At 58.8% G+C, this 23618-nt stretch overlaps 6 protein-coding genes across 6 annotated transcripts; 4 read left to right on the forward strand and 2 right to left on the reverse strand.

Annotated features, from left to right (window-relative positions):
- Positions 1–259: 259 nt before the first annotated feature.
- Positions 260–3959, reverse strand: COLE_04180 (uncharacterized protein; the record flags this gene model as incomplete). Its single annotated transcript, XM_018421773.2, has 5 exons — positions 260–286; positions 420–629; positions 840–3162; positions 3224–3780; positions 3825–3959. The coding sequence occupies 5 exons, from the start codon at positions 3957–3959 to the stop codon at positions 260–262; spliced, it is 3252 nt and encodes a 1083-aa protein (XP_018282731.1).
- A 1243-nt stretch (positions 3960–5202) lies between these two features.
- On the forward strand, positions 5203–6426 carry COLE_04181 (uncharacterized protein; the record flags this gene model as incomplete). Its single annotated transcript, XM_018427273.2, has 1 exon — positions 5203–6426. One exon carries the CDS (start codon positions 5203–5205, stop codon positions 6424–6426), a length of 1224 nt encoding a protein of 407 aa, XP_018282732.1.
- A 750-nt stretch (positions 6427–7176) lies between these two features.
- COLE_04182 (uncharacterized protein) lies at positions 7177–7721 on the reverse strand (the record flags this gene model as incomplete). The annotated part of the gene is made up of 3 exons (XM_018425078.1): positions 7177–7201; positions 7265–7577; positions 7673–7721. 3 exons carry the CDS (start codon positions 7719–7721, stop codon positions 7177–7179), a joined length of 387 nt encoding a protein of 128 aa, XP_018282733.1.
- Positions 7722–8618: 897 nt separating this feature from the next.
- Positions 8619–11471, forward strand: COLE_04183 (uncharacterized protein; the record flags this gene model as incomplete). Its single annotated transcript, XM_018427274.2, has 9 exons — positions 8619–8680; positions 8784–9387; positions 9421–9534; positions 9570–9754; positions 9790–10072; positions 10108–10173; positions 10218–11073; positions 11122–11406; positions 11446–11471. The coding sequence occupies 9 exons, from the start codon at positions 8619–8621 to the stop codon at positions 11469–11471; spliced, it is 2481 nt and encodes an 826-aa protein (XP_018282734.1).
- A 398-nt stretch (positions 11472–11869) lies between these two features.
- On the forward strand, positions 11870–12988 carry COLE_04184 (uncharacterized protein; the record flags this gene model as incomplete). The annotated part of the gene is made up of 2 exons (XM_018420142.1): positions 11870–11990; positions 12069–12988. 2 exons carry the CDS (start codon positions 11870–11872, stop codon positions 12986–12988), a joined length of 1041 nt encoding a protein of 346 aa, XP_018282735.1.
- Positions 12989–21089: 8101 nt separating this feature from the next.
- Positions 21090–23262, forward strand: COLE_04185 (uncharacterized protein; the record flags this gene model as incomplete). The annotated part of the gene is made up of 6 exons (XM_018421774.2): positions 21090–21436; positions 21487–21557; positions 21627–21690; positions 21726–21986; positions 22037–22572; positions 22625–23262. The coding sequence occupies 6 exons, from the start codon at positions 21090–21092 to the stop codon at positions 23260–23262; spliced, it is 1917 nt and encodes a 638-aa protein (XP_018282736.1).
- Positions 23263–23618: the final 356 nt, after the last annotated feature.

Raw genomic sequence — 23618 nt, forward strand, 5'->3', positions numbered from 1 at the left:
CAGGGCCGGGACCCGAGCGTTTGAGCCATTCCCGACGCCACCCCCGCAAGCGTTGGGGCTATCGGTTGTGGGGTTGCCGTCCGTTGCTCCTGATGAGCTCGCTCAACTCGGCCGGGTAGGCGCTCGAGATTTGTCAGATCGTCAGATAACCGATTTGCTCTCTTCACTCCCCTCATATCTCTTCGGGTTGTGACCCAACTGCATCCGTCTGCTTCCTTTTTGTCCTTCAACTTCATCGGCCCCTGACATCCTCGCCCCGTTACAGGAACTTGTTCGTCTTGAGCCACTAAACGGATGTCAGCGTCCACTCCATTGGGACCTTGAACAACACATGGCTCGAACGATGACGCATGCGCTCGCACAGTCCGGGACGGAACGAGCGGGTTTTGCGCGCCCGCCGAGCCATGTCACACACGTACCTGGTTGACATCCTCCTGGTCGCGCTCGAGCCAGTTGATGCTTGCCTGGATAGAGTCGTACACCTGCTCAATGGTGAGCTTGAAGCGCCGCGTGTCCTTGTCCTTGAAGAATGTCTGGATTTTTGCCAAGTCGTCCTTAGTCGTGAGGTACTGGAGCGAGAACTTGATGAGGTGCGACAAGCCGAACGAGGCATTGAACTTCTCGTCAAGCTGAATGTTAGCACGCGGTTCTGGCATGCGCGACAAGGGGTGAGCCGGACCATGGTAAAGATGGCTAAAGGAAACCGTGCGTGGCGATAGGCACGCTGTCAAGCTATTGTGGCCTCGTCGTCATGGAGCGTCCCAGTGCGGGTACCCCTTGATCCTCGACCAACCCTCATTCCACACGGGACCTGCTCTTATAGCTGCTATTTCACTCACAGACTTGAAGTTGTCCATGAAGTAATCGGCAATGCGGTGACGAGTCTCGGGGTTAGAGGCAAGTGCGGCGTAGAAGATGTAGATGTTCTGCAGCTTGATCGAGCCATCATTAAGCATGGTGAATGTCCGGTCCAGAAGCGCCTTGTCCTTGGCCGAGCACAGAGCCCACATGGCGTCAACCTGAGTCGACGGGTTGGGCGGCTTGTCGTACACGGCGCGGATCTTGTTGTACTCTGCCTCGCCGCCATGGCGGACCGCGCTCTCGAAGATGGCCCTCTGGAGATCAGCCGGGATTTTCGAGTCATCGTTGTTCTTCAGGAATGGCTCAAAGCGGGCCTTGAGCTCTGCAAGCACTTCGGCGTCCTCGGCAACTGCGCACGTGCCAACGGCGAGGGCGCGGAGCTCCTTGGTGTCGGGCGAATCATCCTTGCCGTGCTCGTAACCAAGGCGGTCGACGACGGGCTTGAACACCTTCCTGCGCAGCGCCTTGATTGCCTTCCGCACGTCTTCCGGCTGCTCCCACCAGACTTGGCCAATCCTGCCCAGAGCACCACCGATCTGCGCGAGGGGAAGATTCTCAGTCTCGAAGGCGACGAGCTCGTTGATGAGATTGAGCGAACCCGAAGTCTTGCCGTAGCCAGCGCGGGCAAGGGTAGCCGCGTCCGAAATGAGACCGACACGGTCCTCGACCGAGAAGTTGGCCGCCTGCTTGCCCAGCTTGGAGAGACGTTCCGGCGAGTAGTTGACGCGGTAGACGCCGACAGTGTCGCCGTTGAGCTTGAACTCGTCAGAGCCCTTGAGATCATAAGTACCAGAGCGGGCATCAAGGACTGCCGTGTGGTCGATCTCAGCCTTGCCGTTCTTGAATGTCTTGAGCTCGAGGGGTGTCCACCAGATGGTCTCGTCCTCCTCAGGCTTGACGTCTCCAGTCGAGAGGAAGCGATTTTGAGTAACCTTGATCTTGCCATCGCCCTGCTCCTCGACAGTGAGGACGGGGAAGCCAATCTTTAAGGTCCAATTGGCCATGATTTTCGCAACATCGAGGCCCGATGCCTCGGAGATGCCGGCCCAAAGGTCCTTGGTCTCAGCGTTACCGTACAAGTGCTTCTTGAGGTAGATGGAGACACCTTTAAGGAACTTCTCTTCGCCTACGACACTCATGCACATGCGCAGCACTGAAGCACCCTTCGAGTACGAGATCGAGTCGAAGATCTGGTTGATCTTGTTAGCGTCGGGGCACTCAACCTCGATTGGGTGAGATGACCGCTGCGAGTCGAGAGCGAGCGCAGAGTTCAGGTGAGAGTTGAGGAACTCGGCGCGGACCTTCCATTCGGGCCAAATGCGGTCGGGGATGACCAGTTCACCCATCAGAGTGGCGAACGCCTCGTTAAGCCAAAGGTTGTCCCACCACTTCATGGTCACGATGTCGCCAAACCACATATGGGCGAGCTCGTGGCACTGGACGGTGGCCACGCGTTTCTTGGCTGAAAGGGACGACTTCTCGGGGTCATAGAGGTAAGCGGTAGTGCGGCCGGTAATGAGGCCCCAGTTCTCCATGGCACCAGCGTCGAAGTCGTGGGCGACGAGGGTGTCAAGCTTAGGGAGAGGGTAGGCAATATCGAAGATCTCCTCGTAGACGGGGAGCGCCCATTTCTTGATGTCGAGACCGAATTGGGCCTGCTTGATCACGTTGGGTGTAGCATAGATTTTGAGAGGCACGGTCTTGCCGGTGAGCTTGGACTTGTGCTCGCTCTCGAGCGAAGCAAACTCGCCGCAGGCAAACGCGACGAGGTAGGTGGACACAAGAGGGGTGGTCTCGAACTTGGTGATAGTCCAGTTACTCGACGACGTCGAGGCTTCGGTCTTGCCCTCAGTTTTGCCCTCAGTCTTGCCCTCAGTCTTGCCTTCGGTTTTGCCCTCCGTTTTGCCCTCAGTCTTTCCCTCCATCTTGGGAGCTGCAGCACCCTCGGTCTTGCCGCGCTCGGTCTTGCCTTCGGTCTTTCCGTGCTCAGTCTTGCCCTCAGTCTTGGCAGCGGCAGCGCTGTCGTGCTCAGTCTTGCCCTCGGTCTTGCCTTCAGTCTTGCCCTGGGCATACGAGCGCGTGAGGAGAGATCCGAGCTCATAGTTGTCGTTGAGGACCTGCTCGGCGCTGACGTTGGACGCGGGCTTCCATGGCTTGGTCGATGCCACGGGCATGTTGGCGAGCACTGTCTCCTTCTCTGGCGCAATCATGCTGAGGGTAAACTTGGCCTTCAGCAGCGGCTCGTCCCATGAAGGGAAGGCGCGGCGACACGCGGTGGGCTCAAACTGGGTAAGAGCGTAGCTGAAATTAGTGACTGTCCTCGCAGATCCTACCTTCCCCCGTCTATTCTACTGCAACTTACGTCTGCTTCTTGCCATTCTCATCCGCCTCAGCCTCCGAGCGGTAGTAACCAACCATGTTGTCGCCGAGCTCGGCCTCCCAACGAACGAACAGACGCGCCTTTGTGCCAGCCTTCACACTGCCCCCAGGCAGATCCTTGAGAGACAGCGTGCCGCGCTCCTGGTCCTTGTCGATGGACAGATTGGACGTGGAAATGTTGATGGCAGCAGAGGCCTTGGCTTCGGTGCTGCCGACGGCAACATGCGTAACCTTGAGGTCGGGGTGAATGTTGAAGACGAGGTTAGACGTGTCCTGCTTCACGTCGAGGTGGATAAGAGCTTCGCCGGAGAACTTCTCGCGCGCAAGGTCGGTCAAGATCGCGACCTCATAGTGCGTCGGGGCAACATCAGTCGGCAGACGGTAGTCGGCCGGCTTGGCCGTTGATGCGGCGACGCCGCCGGAGATGCCGTCGGACATGCGGGCAGAGAGGGAGCAGCAGAAGCAGGCGGTGCGACGAGCGAGGGAAGAGTGACGGGGGACCGGGGCGGTTGGACGCGCAGGTACGGTTGAGAGAGCACGCTGACGTTAGCAAGAGGGGTAAGTGGAGGTGACGAGGAACTCACGAGAGAGGTAAGAGGACGAGTGCGTGTGAGCGAGCGAGGGAGCGCGGGAGAAGCGATGTGAGTGATGGGGGAGGAGTTGAAAGAGTTGATGAGAAGCCTCGATGAGAGTAAAAGTCTCGAGGTGGGATAGAGCATGAGAGAAGAAGAGGAAACAAGACAGCAGCGATTGAATGCGAGCTGCTTGGTGGCGTTTGGTGGTGGTGGTCGTGGTAAGGCCGAAGGAAGGAGAGCGTGAGAGAAGGGGGGTGACGGGGGTGCACGGCCAAAGGCGTGTCGTCACTCGACACCGTACGCGCGCGCCGGAATCAGATATGCAATCACGGCCTCCACCGACATACCGACAGACCATGCACCGAGAATCAAGCGTGTCCATGTGCCCAACTTGGAACACCCCATGTGCGACATTTGTCTCATCCTCTCCATCTCCATCCTCCATCACTCATCATGCACTTAACCATGAGGTTCAGTCCGGCCGGAACTCCTCCCCCACTTCGGCACTGGAATGACACTCGAGGAGCGCTAGCTCCTGCCCATTGCCCTTTCACCCATCTTCTTCTCGCCTGGCACGGCTCTCTCATGATCTCTCGCGCGCTCGGTCATGAGGCTCGTGGCACCGTTCACGGCCGCGCGCACATTGATACCCCATGATCATAGCTGAAAATCATGCAGCACCGCCATGACGGGGCAACGGCCACATCCACGGCGAGCTCGGCGAGCTCCTGCACGGCGGTGAGGAGGCCACACTAACGAATCACGTCTATTCGGAGCAGAAGGCAACTGAAACATGGGGCCATATCAGCCGGACGTGGTACTCGCGATAACCGGGTGGCGTGGACGCATCTCATTGCCGATCGCTGGTGAGGTCGGGTCGAGTCATACCACAGTGGCACGCAACGCTGAGACCAATCTGTCTACTTTAGCTCTGTCGTTTTCCAAGTTCACTGCTTTATTGGCGCGCTCCACTCTGCTTCGTCAATCATTGTCAAACCGCGGGAGGTATTTTGGCTGAGCGCTCGAACGCCCATCCGCGAAAACCGGGTTTGTCTGCACTCCCCGCACAAACACTAATTTGTTTAAACTACGATTAATCCTAATGGTCACCTTGTGCAGAGTAACGGAACAAAGCTTCGCTTGCTGATGCACTCCAGGTCCGCACCTCACGGGCCAGAGCGGTGCACGTCGTGCGCTGTGATGTGATGCGAATGCCCAAATTGCTCCAGGCAAGTCGGCCATATGAGGGATCGGGTTCGCGGTCCGGGCGCAAGCGAAGAGCACCCGCATTGGCCTCACATTGCTCGTTCTCCGTCGCTGTTGATGGATTCCACTTTCCACCGTCTCTAATAACCCCACGAACACTCACCAGACTCCGCAAGCCACAATGATCGACTACGCGCGCTACCCCTATATCGTCGAGCGTATTGCGGAGCACGCTGGCTGGCGAACACAGCTGTCCTTCCGCGCCGCGTGTCGCAAGCTACATGCCTTCATCGACGCTTTGATGTTCAAGCACGTCGCCATTGATCTGTCGGCGGCGAGCGCGCAGAACGCCAACGAGAAGTGCGCCCTCATGCGCCACCCGGTACGCCACTACGCGCTGCCGCTCCTCGAGTTCCCGCACTTCCATCCCGCAGCCGAGACAACGGGCAGCGTACGGATACACTCCCCCGTCCCACCCCCTGGCGCCTTGAGCGCGCTCTACTCCTCGCTTTTCAGCTTACCGACCCGTCTGGCTCCGGTGCCCCCCGCCATCGGCGCAAAACTGTCATGCACCACCACCGACTGCTTCGAGGACGCGCTCCCGCTTCTCGGGCCTCGGCCCACGCCGTCCACCGACCGTGCATCCCTCACGGAGCGGTGGGAGCGCGCACTGCGCCTCGCTCGTGTGGTGGAGCTGCGAGGCGACTTTGACCCCTCCGCCCTCTCCTTCTGGTCACCCGGCGGGCGAGTAAAAAGCCTCCTGGGGCGCCAGGACGTTGAGCTGGTCCTCGACCAGCGCTGGGGCTCCGGCCCCTCGCCCGTCTCAGGCGACACGTGGGTGTGTTGGCTGAACCCCGAGAATGCCCCGCGAGGCGCCTTCGACCTCGCCCCGCCGTCGGGCGCATGCGCTGTCGTCGCAAACTTCGAGTGGCGCCGCGACACCGAGCTGTCCTTCTATCCCGTGGCGGAGTTTCTCCGGAGCGACGAGATCAGAGCGATAGCCGCGGCCGGCGGTGAGATCACACTCGTCTTCCACGTGCGAGGTGAGCGTGAGGACCTGCGCCCGATGGAGTGCGCGAAACACCTCCTCGACGCGCTCGTCGAGTTCCTTACTCCAACCCCAGACGAGGAGGAGCCCAGACTCACCCTTGTCGGCCTCGAGAGCACGGACGACGCAGACGTCTTCGCGATGGCGCTCGAGGTTCTCGAACCGCCTCCGCGCCGTGGCCTGCCCACGGCATGGTGGTGCCTAGTACGCTCGCTCCAGGAGCACTCGGGCGTCTGGTGCCCCGACCGCCTGACGCAACTCTCGATTGATGAATGGGTCGCATCCGCTGGACCGCATGCGGCTCTCATGGTCGACCCCGCTCCATTCGTCGTCCAGACGTTCTCGGTCAGAGCATGACGGAGCACTGGCATCGTATTACCATAGTTGGTTATTTGACGACTACCCCATGTACAATTCTAGCACTGTAGACTTGCTCCCCGTCCCGATCTTTCACGCTTGCGTCGCACCGCCCGACTGCCTATCACCGTGAGCGGTGCGTCGAGCGTTCTCTCTCCCACGCCACAGTATGGCACGAGGGCATTGCTCGACGGAAGAAGAGCACCCTCACGTATTGCACGCCCAGGTCTGTGAGATGCTGCAGCCGCCTTCCCTTCGGAGCGAGGTATGGCTGGCAGAGAGCGTCGCAATCTCGGGACGACTAGATCAATGCGACAAGCTAACCCTGGAACCGCGGTTCTCCAAGCGACTCCGCTCCGACGGCAACACCGGAGTGGCAAGTGTAGCCTAGTGCCGCCAGGTCGACATGGGCACCGGAGGCCGGTGTTTGCTGGCAGCCGCGGCGACTAGCGGAACCATGCTCGGAGAGTACGCAGAGCTGTAGCGTGATCGTAAAGCACAGATGAAATTCCGGGTAACTCCAAGGTCCCAATACTTCATACCGCTACATGTCGCTCATTCCTCGGATCCAACTCGCGAACGAGGACGATGTGGTCAGCAGGGTCAGCAGGGTTATCTAGCGTTGTATGTCGGCATTGAGATATGAGAGGACGACACATTCCCAGCCAAGGTGAGAGTGACAATCCGGGAATGGTGAGTCAGCAGGGTATGGCTCAGTCCCCAGATTCCCATGCATTTGCGTGGCATCAGTTAAGGAAGCGCAAGCGCGATGTAGCTGGAGTGGAGTTAGCGCCCGAGGTCTCGTCATGGCGCGCCTGCCTTTATTTTCGCGACTCACCCAGCAATCATCGCGAAGCCACCCATGGGCGTGATGGGACCCAGGACCTTGCCGACCTTGTCACGGGCAAGGACGAGGCCGAAGATGCTTCCCGAGAAGACGAGGACGCCGCCGACGATCAGACCCGCTGCCGTCTTGTAGCGCTTCAGGCCGAGGGCGACCGACGGGTGTGCGCTGAGCGCGAGCAGCGCAAGACCGTTGTAGATGAGGTAGTTGCTGCCGGTCATCCACGACTGGTGCGACGACTCGGGGAGGTCGAAACGGCTGCGGAGGGCATGGGCACCGAACGCGCCGAAGGAGATGCCAGTGGCGGCTGAGGTGAGCCGCTGAAGGGGATTGACCTTCTCCTCCTGGCTCTGTCGCTCGCCATGGGCCGGAGGAAGGAGAGGCCATGCAAGAGTCACGCACCAAGAGCAGCGCCGGCGCGGAAGATGTTCTGGGCAGTGACAACGGTCATGGTGAAATGAAAGACAATGTACAATGGACAAAGAACGATGGAGAGGATCGGCTAGGTGTCATCGGTGGAGGGTCATCCGGTCAGCCGATCACCGGCCGAAGATCCCGGTCTACGCTCTCGAGGTCAAGCTCCGACTCAACAACACACATCAACATCACCACGCCGACGATGTGAACAGTACGCTCGCTGCGCCGTGCGAATCTCCTGCTCCGTACGCGCCGTTTGCGAATTTTTCTTTTTTTTTGCTTGCTCACAAGCATCGTCGACCCACGACTTCTCCGAACTGGCACAAGCTTGTTCCGCACTAATCCGTTCACGGTTGTCTTCACATTTGTTCCCATTTAGTGGCACGATGAGCGTGGAGACGCAGACTGATGGCGAGCTGATGGAAACAGTTCTTCGGCGAAATATCGAGCACCATCGGGTGTTCAAGGATGGGCGAGGGCGATATCTGTGTGGTGCCCAGTCACCTTCTCACTCTCCGCGCATCCACCCTGCACGTACACGGCCTGCACTTGGCGCGTAATAACCTGGCGCCAACGCGGCGGCATGCCCAGCATGCCGGAGTGAGTGCACCCAACGAATAGCGCTCTCTCGACATAAGTAGGCGGAGTTATCCGTGGGTACGGAGGCTATGGGGCTAACGATGTAGTAGAGTGGAGGTCGGCCACCCACGTTCAAACGCCTGTTCGCACGTTCTTCATCACTTCACCGTACAGTCACCGAGTAACCAACCGCCTTACCGGGCAGTAACTACTCTCGTCGCGATGGAGTAGCACGCGCGATCGGGACGGCCTTGGCCGCGCGGACGTGGCGCGCTACTTCACAGCTACAAGAGCGCGTTCGCGTCTGACACTGGCACGCACCTTCCCTCACCCGATCATCAATCATCTCAACATGATCAAGCCGGCTCAAGGCGCGCTGCTTGCGAGTGGACTTGTGCTTCTCACTGGGCTTTCGTGAGTCTTATTCAATGATCCTAGACATCGCTCGGCAACGTGGAATCTTCTCCCCGCTTCTGTCCGCCTTCCAGGCAGCCATCGCTATCGCAGCTAACGTTAGCCCGATCAAGAGGTTGCTCGCGCCACACCTTGACGTAACCCCCGCTGTGTTGGGCTGGTCGCTCGCGGCACTTGCGTGGGCCCTAGTCCTCCTGGGTGTCTCTAAAGCGCTGCGCACGCCACTCGTCTTTGCTTGGAACTGCTTCTTGAAGCCTTTCCTTCCGGCCAAGGAGGGGGGACAGAAGGCGCGTCTCGACGCGTTCTACGAAGGTCAGGCGGATGTGTACGACAGCACCCGCTCCCACCTCCTCAAGGGTCGTGAGACGATGCTCCAGCTCCTTGCCAGTCACCTCAAGGCCCAACCTGTTCCTCCGACACAGAAGCACAAGAAGCGGATTTGGGTCGATATCGGCGGCGGTACTGGCTGGAACATCGAGCACATGGACGAGTACTTGCCTCACACGTATTGGGACGCGATCTACCTCGTCGATCTGTGCGAGCCTCTCCTCGAGGTCGCCAAGAAAAGGTTCGCTGCTAAAGGGTGGAAGAACATCCATGTGCTGTGCCAGGATGCCAGTCGATTTGTACTCCCCGAATGGGAGAGCGGCGAGCTCGACCCCCGCGGCTCTATCACGGCCATCACACTCTCGTACTCCTTGTCCATGGTGAGACTTGTGAATTATGGGATCTGACTCTAGATTCCGCCCTTCTACCAGCTCCTTGATCGTTGTGACCAGGTTCTTGACCCGCAGCGCGGGTTGTTGGCCGTCGTTGATTTCTACACTGCGCGTGATTCTGGGATCAAGGAGAGGGTGGGTTGCTCATACTGGCGTTCAGCTGATATCAGGCGCTCGGCACCCAGAGCAAGCGCGTGTCATGGATGTCCAAGTGGTTCTGGGAGTGCTGGTTCGAGTTTGACAATGTTCACCTGCACCACTCGCGCCGTGACTACCTTGAGTACAAGATGGGCACGATCAAGACGTACAACGCGCGCAACAACTTCCTCAATTCATGGTTCATCTCGATCCCTTAGTAAGTTTGTCGTCGTGGGTTGAAACTCACCTCAGCTACATTTTCCTCGGATGCTCGCGCCAGCGCGACGCCACAGCTGCCGCGCGTGCCTTCGAGATTGAGGCAGGGAATCGTCTGGGTCAGGGCCGCGGCGGGCTGCTTACGCCTTCGTCACCTTTCTCCACCTCCCCGATGTCTTCGCCAGAGAAACTCGGAGCTGTTCCTGAGATCACCCTGGGGCCCGCCGCTATCGAGCGAGCCGTCGCTGAAGGCGAGTACACCCAGACGCTTTTCGAGGCGGGCGCCCCACTGTCGCCGTTCCACTACCAACTCCGTAAAGTAAGCTGCGCACAAGGTCCCTCATCTAACCTCAGGCTTGGCGTGTCCCATACCTTGAGGAGAAGGTGCATCAAGAGTTCCGCACGCACATCTACGGTTGGGTGAGTTCTGCATCCAACAGTGCACAGGGTGGCGTTGACCGCAGACGTGGGAAGACCCCGATATCGACGTCAAGCGCCTTGGTTTAAACAAGGATGACCACGTGCTGGCGATTACGTCCGCGGGCGACAATGTTCTTCACTATGCTCTCGCGGCGCAATGTGCACGCGTTCATGCTGTCGACATGAACCCGTGTCAAGGCCACATTCTGGAGCTCAAGCTTGCCGCAATTCAGACTCTCGAGTACGCAGACTTCTGGCGCATCTTCGGGGAAGGCGCCCACCCCGACTTTGAGAAGCTTTTGACTGGCAAGATGGCACCATTCCTGTCAAGCCACGCGTATGCGTACTGGATGAAGCATGCGGACCAGTTCCAACGAAATTTCTATTTCCGCGGTTACTCGGGCTGGGCGTTGCGCCTCGCCCAGGTTGCGTTCTTCCTCGCTGGCGTGCGCGGCGATGTACAGCGCCTCTGCAAGGCAAACAGCACCGCCGAGCAGCAGCGCATCTGGGATAAGCGGTTGCGTCCTGTCATCCTCAACCGCATCATGCTAAAGGTCCTCGGTAACCCTGCTTTCAACTGGCATGCCCTCGGCGTTCCCCGCAACCAGATGAACTGCTTCCTCGCCGACGGCTCCGTCGCTGACTTTGTTCGTGCAACCTTCGACCCCGTGCCGGGGTACTCGACCATGAAGGACGACAACTACTTCTACTTCCTCTGCCTGAACGGGCGGTATACTCGCTCCTCGTGCCCCGCATACCTCAAGCCAGAAGGCTATAAGACTCTGCGTGATGCGCGTGTCAATAATGCTCTGAAGCTGCACACCGATACCATTCTGAATGTGCTCCGGGGCCTTCCTGATGAGAGTCTTACCAAGGTTATCGTCATGGACTCTATGGACTGTAAGTTTCAGGCGCGAGAAATCAAACGAGATGAAGAACTGACAGCAGGGTTTGACCCGATCCCCGCCGACCGCCCGCTTCCTCCGATTGATGCGGCACTCGACCGGGCCGAGGACTCGCCCGAGGCCGCCCTTGAACACCTCCGCTCCGAACTCGACTTTGAGATCCTCGAGATGCACCGTGTCCTCCGCGTTGGCGGACACGCGGTGTGGCGCTCTGCCGCCAAGTACCCTTGGTACAGGCAGCGCTTCGAGCTCGCGGGCTTCAAGGTTGAGCCAATTGACATTCGTGAAAACAACCAGGCCATCGATCGCGTCAACATGTACGCGTCTTGTGAGTTTGTATGCAAGGGGACAATGCGACTGACAACAGTCTGGCGCGCGGAGAAGCTCGCCTAGCCGGCCCGTCAACTGTCCGAGTTCTCCTATTCTCATCACGAAATATATCCCTATACCCCACGGAGCCCACGTGCAGCTCCAAAAGATGCATACGAGCTATATCAGTCGACCAGTTGTCCACAACAGCGCACGTTCATGCCGGTTTCTGCCTACTAAACGTGCCTGACCGTTGCAGCCAGGCACCATCTCATTTCGCCCGGCAAAGCTCCCCGGACCTTGCCGGTTAAACCGCGCACAAACCACGCGCCCATGCGTGCCTCCGCTGCCTCCTGACTTGCCAGCGCGGTGCAGCTAACCGGCATCGACGTCCAGCGAGAGCTACTCTCACACGACCTCTCCTCGCTCCATTGACGATGAGCACCACGACAGCTCCGCGGCAGGCTTCCGGCGACGCCGACATGCAGGAGTCGCAGAACGGCCGTGACTTCATCCGACCGATGGAGACCCGCGATCGCGCGGCGGTCGAACAGCTCGTCGGGCAGGGGTATCTGGAGGACCTGGCGATCGCGAACAAGAAATGTGAGTGTGACAGTCTGCGGGGTCGTGTGTTCCATCACTAGGCATTTCCTGCAACTTCGGATGGGAAGCTAATAGCAGTCTACCGCTCGCCGATGTTGATTCTCAGCATCATTATCCTGGGCTTTGCGATCAATCATGTCATGGGCATCCACACGGTTCCCATCACCAGCACTCTTGGCTATGCGCAGTACTGTATCGGGCCGTGCATTGTCCTTCTCCCTACATTGGCTGCCATCGATTGGCTGCAGAAGCCGAGTTTCATCACGAAGCTCAAGGCGGCGGTCGCTGGATGGAACAAGGGATTCGTTGAGGAATACTACGCACCCGATGTCAACGCGATGTCTGGCGCCTGGGTCTTTGAGCACAAGGACACCATCGCCGGCGTCGTCCTTCTCGACGCACGCAACGCCGGACAAGAAATCTCCAAGCTGGTTCCCTCGGCCCCCGCTTCTGCCTCTGCCTCGTCGGGTGAGGCATCGTGGATGCAGGAGGGGTGGATGGAGGGTCTGCGTCAGCGCGCCAAGGCTCAGCCGCTCTCCGACTACGAGGCACCCAAGACCGCCGAGATCCGGCACCTTAATGTGCTCGCGCCGTACCGCAAGCATGGCGTGGCGACCGAGCTCCTCGGCGCGGCGCTGGACATGGCCTTCGGCCTCGCGCCGGGCGACAACGAGGCGCACGACACCGGGAAGCAGGCGACTGTGGCACGCGTGATCGCCATGGCGTCACCGTTCACGCCAGGCGGCGATGCGCTCTGGGAGAAGATGGGCTTTGTCGCCGTGCCCCCGCCGATGCTTCGCCAGGAGCTGTGGCGAGAGGACGAGGCTGTGGGCCTCAACTTTTGGCAGGGCCACTGGGTGATGGTTGACCGTGAGGCATGGCTCAAAGCCCGCGAGGGCCTGTACTCGCGCTTCGCGCCGAAAGCTGGGATGGAGTTTGGGGAGGGGCGCGATGTCGCGCCGGATGGAAGCCTGATTGAGAAGAAAAAGGATCAGTAGTGCGTGACTTCGCACCGTGGGCTCGATGCACATGTGGTGGACACGGCGAAGGAGGTCTTACAGCTGTCACTGACAAGATTAACACCACGTCTTGCCGTGCGTTTCATCAGTCTCCTCGTTGAAAGGTCACGGCCAGGTCGAGGGCTACACAGGGCACGATGTGCAGTCCTCCGGCTGCAGAGCAGCATGCTGACATGGCTCCTATGTCCAGGCCCGCTCACAGCCCTGCGATCTGGCCAGCACAAAGATCTGGACGACTGCTTTTAGGGCGGGGTGCGTTCGGACATGCAAGCTAGGATGTGATGGCGGAAAATCGGACGGTGCTAGCGCCAGATGCGGGAATGCCCGCCAAGCACAGTGCCCGCCTCCCCGAGCCCAACACCGAAGCTCATATTGATGCATATGCACCCAGTTTCACGTCAGCTCGCCCGACACGGAAAAGCCTGAAATCATGTGGTGTGCTGTCACAGAATATGAGGGGAGCTCATGTATTTGAGCTCAAGGTGGCGGACTTCGCCGGCGCAGAGGATGGTCTGGCCAAAGCTATGAACACTGCTTCTCGTGAATGTGGTCCCAGAACGGGATCTGCATACTTTATCGGCGCCCGATAATGACATGAAGATAAATGAGCACGCAGCCCCGCAGCGAGACATGGCTGACGACGCCCCAGCGTACCCTGTCGGCTCTAAACAAATGCGGTTGTTCCTGTGAGTCGACGAGGGACGGGGTGTGTTCTGATGGAACACATCTCCCCTGCCACTCTCAACGAGGCTGGCAGGGGTGCGCAGGCGCCTTGACGAGAGAAAATAAAGGTCAAGCTAAGACGTTAAAGCTGGTGCTAGCGCTGGAACGCAAAGGCATGCGCGCATTGAGGTGCTTGCCCATCTCAGAAGCAAGCATAGCTCAGACATGCCAGAAGGGCCTGCGTCTCCCTCACGTGCCACCGGCGGCATTCGCCGCACTGTGAGATGCGTCAACACCTCGTGCAGCCTCTGCCATACCGGCAGCGGTGAGTCAGATCTCCGCACCTGGTCCTGAAGCTGCGTTGCTCGGATGTTTCGCACCAATTGCCACCGAGAGCTTATGCGCGATCTTCGCCCGTATCCAAGGCGCAGAGCACTTCACTGTCACATTGGGCGTGCATGCCGTATCCGGCCCTCCGGGTTGTGGGACAAGGTACCCACAAGCCGGAATCAGCTGCAGGCACATGCATGATGCTGGCATGCCGAGAGGTCTGCGGGATGGGCGTGAAGACCATGAAACGCTCCTGCAGGACCTTGTGAGGCGATTTCACGTGGGTGTGATCTCGGTGTGGCATCGGTCGACGATGTCACCGTCCAGTGCCCACACCACCGCATGCCCAGGAGTCCGCCAGTCTGGTCCAGCCCAGGATACCACTGCAGAAGTCGTCGCTGAGTTTCCGTTTCGGAAGATGTCAATGACCTCGTGGAGCTCAGGGAACACCGCGACCCACACCGGAGCCTGCAGTGGCGTATGCTTGAGAGGCGTCTGAGGCTGCGAACAGGTCGCGGACAGCCTTAAACCGGGGATTCTGCTCACGCGAAGCGCTCTGGAAGGAGAATCTGTCCGAGATTCAGAGATGATCGGAAGGTGATCGAGCGTCAGGGCGCGGCATGCCTCGGCCTGGTCCTACAGATAGGGTGCCGCGTCCCGAGTCGGTGCTGTTCCAGCCAGATCCAGACGGCGTCGGCGTCGGGGCATGGGAATGACGCCTCTCATTCCGAGGTGCGCGCCACAGCGGCGCGTTCAACGGCTACTTTGGACGATATGCAGGGTAACACCAGGTCAGGAGGAAAAGGAATCCTGAAGGCCTGAAGGGTGAGGTGGAATGTTGCGCGTGTGCATGGGCACTCGACCTCACTAGCAGAACATGTCAGACAATATGAGGTCACTTCAACTCGCGGGAGCGAAGAGAAAACCGAGAAAGGCTCGAGCGTAGGGTCGTCTGCGAACCAGGGCATCATTGGGCGCCAAAGGGCTGAGGTGAGAGTGACTCCGACAGTGGCGGTTTGGGGGCGGTGGATTTGTGTAGCGCTTGCCAGTCGAAGCTCACTCAGTGAGAAAACGCTTCTAAGGCGTCGTTAATGTCGAGAGCGAATTGTAACACAACTGGAGTCAATTTCCGGACACTAAGTTGCAGCGCTTCCAACCAGCTGGAGCCGATTACAGGACGAAAGCAAGCGAAGCAAACCCCTCTCAAAGAGAGCTGCCACAGAAGGCGAGGTCTCTCTCAGTGTGGGATATCCGAAGGTGTCAGTCTGGCGACACATGTCAGCCTTCTTCTTACCTTTTTTGTTTGTTTTTGAAGTAACTACTTGGACTGTATAATTCTTTTTTGAGGCTGGATTCGGAGAGCTGTGGCCAGATAGTACATACGAACAATCACAATTCCGAGATAGTGCTTGAGGAAAGCCGCGAAAAGTCGTGGATATTGAAGACTCGGAAAAGATTGAACGACATTGCATGTGCCCACAGCCGTCAACGCTCGACCTCGACCGTCCCAGACCATATGGCCTTTGCGTGACGCTCTATTTCCCCGCTCAGACTCCCGCACTGTGCTCCGCATTTTGCGCGTGGGGGAGGCTCATCCAGTCGCAAATGGGAAGGTTTCCGGCACACCCTCGAGCCACTTTGGGCCTATCGCCGAGTCGCACGTCTCCTCACGCCGAAGTCTGTCCGTGTAAGAGCATATGTTCAATAGTGTCAGTCCCCGCGGAATGCATGACCGCGCTGTTCCGTGTTAGCCACATTTCCGCTTTATCTGCTTCAAGCATTCCGCATTCCTCATAATTCGCGAATTTTCCGCACAAATCAAGCGCTGTTGAAGACGCTGACTTCAGTACCCTGCTAACACCTGCATGGCAAGTATGGCAAAGGCGCGGAGAGGGAGGGCCGCGAGATGGGGAAACGTATGGCAGAATGTATGGCAGGCGCACATTCTCCGGTGTTGCACAAATGCCGTGAGACAATAAGCAAACGCAGTGCTTGACACGTGTCGCGCACTGTGTAGGCAAGTCTGCATGAGTCTGGGGCTACAGCGAAACGGAAAACCTCGAACAGCTATGTGAAACATGTCAGCTCTGGTCCATTGTTTAACATTGCTTGACATGATTTCGCGGGAGAAGAATGGATTACTAGAACTGCCGTGGAAGACGCCGAGAGCAATCGGACGTCCCAACGCGCACGCCAGCAATTCCTTCATGCAGGCTTTGCTACAGGTGCTAGTGGGTGGGCGAATTCATTGGGTATGGTGGTGAGCTGCGCCTCCGGTCGGCTCAAATACGATAGTGGTCGAGGTACAGATGATTGCGGCGACTCTCTTTGACTTGGCAGTCCTAGATGCCGACAGACCGGGGCAAAGACCTTGCCAATCTGACCAAGTTCTGTCTCGTCGTTTCGCGCTTGATCGGCACCGCAGCGTTTCGCCAACGCTGCACCGTTTGACCTGGGAGATCAGCTACCTACACAGCAGCTGGCGTGCATTTTCGACAGACCTGAGGCGGTGATTCGAAGCCGTCTCTAGTAGACAAAATGGAAAATAACCTCCCTACACGGCTTTCGGAGCGGCGTCGTCCTGTCTTTGGGCTGGGACTCTGTGCTTGTTTATCCTGGGTGGCAATAATTAATCAGCTGGGCCGACCGGCGAAGGCGAGAGTGTGTCTTGCAAGCTCCGGCTGTACCTCATCTGGTACCTAGCACAGCATGACCAAATTAGGCACCGAGGTTCCGGATGCTGATGAGGTGGTACGTGCTGATGGCATTGGGCGCTGGCTGTGGTAGGATTTTAGCGGATCTACTGTGTACAATGAGGAAGGCATTGGATAAGATTTGACGTGCGCCCAGTGACTGCGGCCGCCGCTGGGATCAACGCTACGGCCGTGGGAAGCATTGGTAACTCAACTGGATTGAGGGCCAAAGGGAGGCACAGACGTATGGAAGCCTCAAGACGGTGCCCAGCATAGTCTTCGCTTGAGCCAAGACTGCGGCTCGCTGGATCTCTGCGCTTAATGGCGAGGCACCGATTGCTGCCGACCATTGCCCCCTTACCCTCGCCCGTCAGTCGTCACCGGGAACAAGTAGGTGTGGCTCGCGCGGCAGATTATGCTTTGTGGCGTGGTCTCCTACGCGCCGGAATGCCGTTCGGCGCGTTACTCTCCGTCGCCCCCGGTCGTGAGTGAACAGCGTTGCGTCGGGAAACTGCCGATGCCGTAGATGCATTGATCGACTTCCCGAACGGGAAGACACGTAGCAACAAATGGATCCAGTGGTCTATTCTGTGGCTCAAATCTTGTTTGAAGTTGATGGCTCAGAGATCAGCGAAGCTTGTCTTGGTGGTGAAGGATGCCACCATTCCGCAGGATAAACTTGAGCAGCCACTCGGCAGTCAAAATATGTGGAGTGAGTTGTGGTAGGGGCGAGGGGCGCCTTGCGGCATCACCGACTGAAAATCGAAGACCATGAGCAGCACGAAGGTGTCGAGGCGACGGCTCTAAGCTGCATTACTTCTCATCTTTAACTCCTAGGGCTAGCTTAGCGGGCACGGTGCTCTCCATCAGATCACACCAGTCCTCTATCGCATCCCACACGCTGAAGCGGGCACGGGCAGGGACGGAAGATGGGCGCCAGCCCGAAACCCTAATGTCTACACTGGGTGTGGCATTCGTCGTAACGAGGATGTGGCATAAAGTATGTGTGTGGGGAATGCCGCGAATAGAGGGGAGGAGCTTTGCTAGGGACGTTTCAACAAAATGCCCGTTATGCCGTACCACGGTTGCTGCCGAGAGACCTCGCTCACGTGTGACACACCCAGAGGGGTGCGGAGATACAAGCCGCCTCCTCTGCTACCCCATATGCGCTTGCTGCCCTCGGCGCACGCCCATTCTTCGTCACACTCTTGATAGGCCTGAGCCAGACACCGGAAAATCCCATTTCAGGAGCACGAAGAACAAGCGTGGCAGGCACAACTCTTACCATCCAATCGTCCCTGCGTCAGTGAGCTCTTACGTGCCGTCTCCCAACGACACCACAGATGCACTGCCAAACTGCCACCCGTTCGGTTCGGACATGCCGGCATCCTATTGTCCATAAGCTCGAAAATCCCTCCCGGCGGACCTATCACGTAGGTGTGCCGTAGAAAACGAGAGCGCCTTCCTTCATGGTTTTATGCTGGGTGGAGATCGCCCTCAGTAGGTCTGGCCGATCTGCTCGCTCGGGTCACAGTCCTTGTGGGGTTGGACGCCCGCCACTGGCCGCCGAATGGCGCTGCGGGTGCCGCTTTAACGTCCGGTAAAGCCGGTGCGTTATCCCTTTCATGTTCTGCTTCGCGGAGCACTTGCGTAGGCAAACTCGCTCGCCAAGCCAGGTGAGGTGTAGATCAACACCGCACGGAAGATCCGCCATGTTCCAACCAAATGGTAGCTGGAGCGGCAAACAGGAACCACAAGTTGTGTTTCTTAGCCCTGACATGGCGTTCTTTGACCTTGAACCGAGCTGAACTTTGGACGCGCAAATGGCACCAGGCCCCGGGGCCGTCCCACTATTGATGCGGGAAGCCGGATTGATGGGTACTGCTACAGAGATGCTTGTGACACCTTCAATGGCCACGCATGCCACAGCTGCTGGCAATCATGCCCTGCTGTGGCTACGTTCCCTTGAGGTCCCGGGGAAAGGCGACTTGGGGAACAAGGCGCTGGCGTCATCCCCGTGGCATGCGCGTTTGGTGAGGCTCACTCTTCACCTGAAAAAACATCCTGCTGTCAGGTTTGAGGATGCCTGAACTATAACGGGAGAGAGGTGCGTTCGGCGTCCCGAGAACAGCGGAGACTGGAGGGATCGTGGCACGTTTTGGTATGCGAATGGGATGCATGTAGAAATGAGTTTTGCGCTGAGAACGGGAAGGGTGTCATGTTCTGTTCTTGTGGCGTGCGGCGTGCGCGGCTTGGTATGTCGCTGAAGAGAGGGTTGGGAGGTCATCAGCAAGAAGCGGTAGAATCAGAAATGGTTCTGCCGTGGCCCAGCATGCCTCGGGTCCGCAAATGACGGTTGCTCTACAACCGATCCCCGAGGGTAAGGTTAGACCCGAGATGCGTCGCCAGGTAAGGCCTGCAAGCGTCGCACGTCAGCTTTTCCGACGTTGGCCCTTGGGACAGGGGAGGGGAGCACGTACGTCGGTGCTTGGTGAGTTTGACGGAGAGTAGAAGAGCCAGCCAGGGTTGCAGCCACACGGCCAAGCCAAGGGAGAGGGACCAGGCCAGAGTTCGAGGGCCAGGGTAGGTTAGGGGCAGAAACGAGTTGCGCACCGTGGAAGGGTTTGGAGGCTTTGGAGCATCGTGAGCAGGGAGCAATATAGCACGGGTTCCTAGGCCCAATATTGATCATACAGGACTTGCCCCTCGTGTACAGGTGCCATCCCTTGGCCGACGAGATCTGCCTCTGCCCCTCAAGCCAAGCACTAGGACCAGGACCAGGCCCAAATGACCATGTCGGTTGCTGTGTTCCACGCCCAATTCCTATCGCCGGTTGCTGGGTAGACGACTACAAACGGGAGCGCATGCGTGGAGGAGCATGACACCACGCGTTGCGTTCCCCGATCATCACGCGAACCCCCCTCATCGGGTGGCAAGCTAGAGTTGACCATGGTTCCTGCTGTGCTTTCTGTTTACGCCGCTGGTATCCTCCCCCAGTTTATCGACACCTGTGGCGAGCGGTGTATAGTAACCGTCCGCGCTTGCGTCCTCATCTTATCGCTCTGTACCTGCCACAATATTTTTCGTGGCCGCCTTGTAGCTCAACACTCGGCTTGAGCTCTGCCGCACGGCTGTCGAAACGGCGCTTCCCGCGCCACCCCGCCGCCGAGGCCTCGACGACGGACCACCTGTGCACGCTCCACTCGGGTGGTATAAGTATAGAAGCTATCCCTCGACCCACTTCGAGACATACCGCAGTATCATCATCGACCACTCCCCACCCTAGCCCCCTCGTGGCCCCGTCTCTTCGTTACCTGCCGCTCCGGCTGTTGGTTTGTCTCACAAGCAACACCACCCAGTGCCCCATCGCCACGAGTTGCCCGACTTGGGTATCGACATCGTATACCTCATATCATCATCAAACCTTTCATCCATCCGACACAACCCCTCGCTCCTCAAACTCTACTGCCCCTTACCCGTTCGGTCCGTACCGGTGGTCTGGCCCAGCACCCTGCATTCGTCCATCAACCGCCGCATTACTGCTTGCCGCAATACATCTGCGGTTACTTCCATACATAACTCGGCTCCTCTCTCCGCACTTTCTCTTGTCTCCCCATCACCGTACAATCATTCCCGCTGCCGGTATACACGTCTTCTCGGCTCCACCACCGCGCTAGACCTGGCTGCTCCGCACAACGCGCATCACGCTCCCGTTCAACGATTACTCAAACCAAACGTCCCAGCCAACCGAGCTTGAGCACGTCCCCGCGCCTGCCTTACGACCATTCTCACCGACATCATTCCAAACGACCAACACACGACTCGGAGGATATCTACGGTCGCTCAACTCAGCCTACGCCTGACCCGCACGCCATAGCATCATCCACCAGGTCACGCGTGCCGCGTGACTAGACGACTTTGGTGCACAACACTCCCTCTCCCGTGGGTGCCGCGGCCCTCGCACTTGATTGCATCACCAGCTTCCCGCCGTAACCAGCATCGCGCTTGCTGGAATTGGGGTCTACGCCCCCGAGACACCATCGAACGCCACCTCGTGAACGCTGTGTCAGGTTCCTGAATCCACACACCGACGCGGCTACCACCGCCTCCCAAAGATCCCTCACACCCCCTCTTTACGGTCGCCGCTGCCTACCACGACATCACTCAACATTATTCTTCATCACCCAATCCTTCCCCCCTCCCTCCCCCGTTCCCGTCCTGCTCCCCCCGCCACGCGCAGCTGGATGGGCCGAGGGTCTCCGCCTTCGAAGAGGGTTCATCCACCTGCCCCTCTCTCCAACCGAGCCACAAGTAGCAGTACAAGCCAATCCCACTCACCGTCGCAGTTGGCCGACCGGTCCAGCACCACAATAACATCGTCTCATCACGGCACCATGCCGTCGGGGTCATTATCCGCTCCAACCGCAACTGGTTCAAGCAGACGTGAGCGGACTGCCAGCGCATCCTCGGCAACGTCTTCGCAACAAGATGCACGTGCACTGTCCACTCCGGTCACCCCTCGGCACCCATCCGCTGCCACGTCGCAGTCTCACGCAAAGCCGCGTCGCGAGTCCCGCGAGTCATGGGGCAACCCTCCCCGTGTAGCGAGCGCAAGCCGCAGCGCGAGTGCAGGTGGCTCGATGGCTGCAACACCTGATCCAGCTAGCGAACGGGCGCGCAGCACCGAACTTGACGAAGGCGCAAGGAAGAGGTGGGAAGCCCGTCGTCAGGCATATTCACAGTGAGAACCCTCGCACCCTCTGCCTTCTGCCTCATTCACTTACACTGCAGACTTGCCTTGGTCATTTGCCAGCAGCCCCAGCGGGCCCGGTTGTGCTCGTTCAAAGAAGAAAATGAGACGAGTGAGTCGCCATACTTAGCGAGGGCGTTCTTCGGGCTTCGGGTGGCTGGATCCCGTCCGCTAACATTAGTCGATCGACGACCCGTGGATCCGCCCCCTGTCCTCGAGCTCATCTCACGCGATGGTCAATATCCGTGCGTGTACCGAGGCGTCCGCCTGCTAACCTCAGCGATCTTCTGGACTCGACGCAGTTCTTCATACGAGCATCGCTTGTGTCAAAAGATCCGGTCTCGTATGATGAAGGCAAGCCGTGCTACCAACCGCAAGTGACGCAGAGCGGCGCTGAGGCGACCGCTGGCGATGTCATACAGACCCCAGAGCGCCTCCGTCACATGGATGGCACACCCGGGGCATTGTGCATCTTCGCAAAGCTATCGGTGCGACTACCCGGACCATTTCGGCTCAAGTTCACGCTCTATGAGACATCGCCGTGAGTCTGGCGCCATTTTGTTCTCCGCGACCCTGCTGACCAATTCATAGTGATGGATCAAGCGAGATCTGCGACACTGTATCAGACATTTTCGAGGTCTACTCTCCAAAGCAATTCAAGGGCATGCACGAGAGCACGCCGCTGACGCGTCATCTTGCCACTCAAGGCCTCAAGGTCAAAATTCGGCAGGGCAACGATTCGCAGGGCAAGGCTGGCAACAAACGCCGCGCGTCAAGCAACAGTCAATTCTCACGCCAGCAGCAGCGTTCGCCGGCTTCTGACGCGTTGTCTCCTGTCCCACCCTCATCGGCCATTCAACCTCAGCCGCCTCATCTGCGATACTCGCAGGGCCCCGCTGGCCCACCAGGTGGACCAATAACTGCACCCTCATATCATTCTCAGCGTGGACTAGTATGGCCTGGACACTTTCCTTACCCTGGGTATCACGATGAAATGGGCGGGCACTCGGCAACGCGGCGCTCGCCCGGCGCCGTGGACGCGGACCGGCCTCGCAAGGTGCGACGCAGTATGGGACACGAAGACGTGTACAGTGCCCACGACATTCCGTCGCGCTTGGACATGACTTGTGAGTGCACGAAGCATTATGGGCGATGGTGGCGGTGTTGCTGACCACGTAGTGCCCTCGCCCTCAAGCGATCTCTCTGCGTTCTCGCTAGGCAGCGGCCGGCCAGCCAGTGCCTCATCCGCGCCGCCATCCTCGCGTCACGATTGGGTCCGGAGGGAGTATCCGCCAGGAGATGATGGGCTGCCTCATCTCGTCCTATCACCGCCACCGCCCCAGTACCCCTCTAGCTCGCGCGCGGCTCCGCCTCCGTCCCATCACGCTGCCCGCGAGTTTGCATATCCACGACTGCCTCGCATGGACTCTGCGTCGGGTCACCCGCGATACCCGCCTGCTCATCACCGCCATCATGCCATTCCTCACCCTCACGAACTGCAACATCACGCCTCGTCCCACTATTCGCACCCACACTCACATTCCCTTCAGCACTCGCATCCGCATCCGCATCCGCATCCGCATCCCCAACGCCACCCAGATCATTCTCAGCACCGTCCCCCGTCGTCTCCCTCGTCGTACTCGCATCACCCGCGAGCAATGGAATACCATCACGGATACCGCGCGGGCCCACCGCCGCCGGCGTCGCACTCACAGTACACCCCCGGGAGCCCCCCTCCCGTTTTGCCGCCCATCCGCCACTCGCGTTCTCGGTCCCCTTCTCTGCCACGCCACTACGACCGGGATCCTCGCGCCTAGCAGGTGCTGCAGTGGCGCTCGCGCGCTACTGCAACTACCTGGTGAGATTTGGGCGCCGGCCGTACCGCCTCGGGTCGAGGTCTGCATCTATTCGACGAGGCGCGAGCCGTGGGTAGCTCGGTACAACACGTACCCGCGGGTGTGCACGCGGCCGGCAATCATCCCAAATCACCGGCGTGTCCGCATCTTGCGGCAGTTCCCTTCCATCACGTAAAGCGCGCCCGACACTAGTACTGTACATCTCCTTGTTTTTCCGCGGTCCTCTCCCTCTCCGTCCGCTCTTCGCTGGGACGCTCGCGGGGTGCTGGTGCTAGTCCTGCAATGAAGGCATACTTCTGCGCGCCCCCTTCCCGCCG

This window comes from Cutaneotrichosporon oleaginosum (genome assembly GCF_008065305.1).
Source record: "Cutaneotrichosporon oleaginosum strain ATCC 20508 chromosome Unknown ATCC20508_contig03, whole genome shotgun sequence".
Lineage (NCBI taxonomy): Eukaryota > Fungi > Basidiomycota > Tremellomycetes > Trichosporonales > Trichosporonaceae > Cutaneotrichosporon > Cutaneotrichosporon oleaginosum.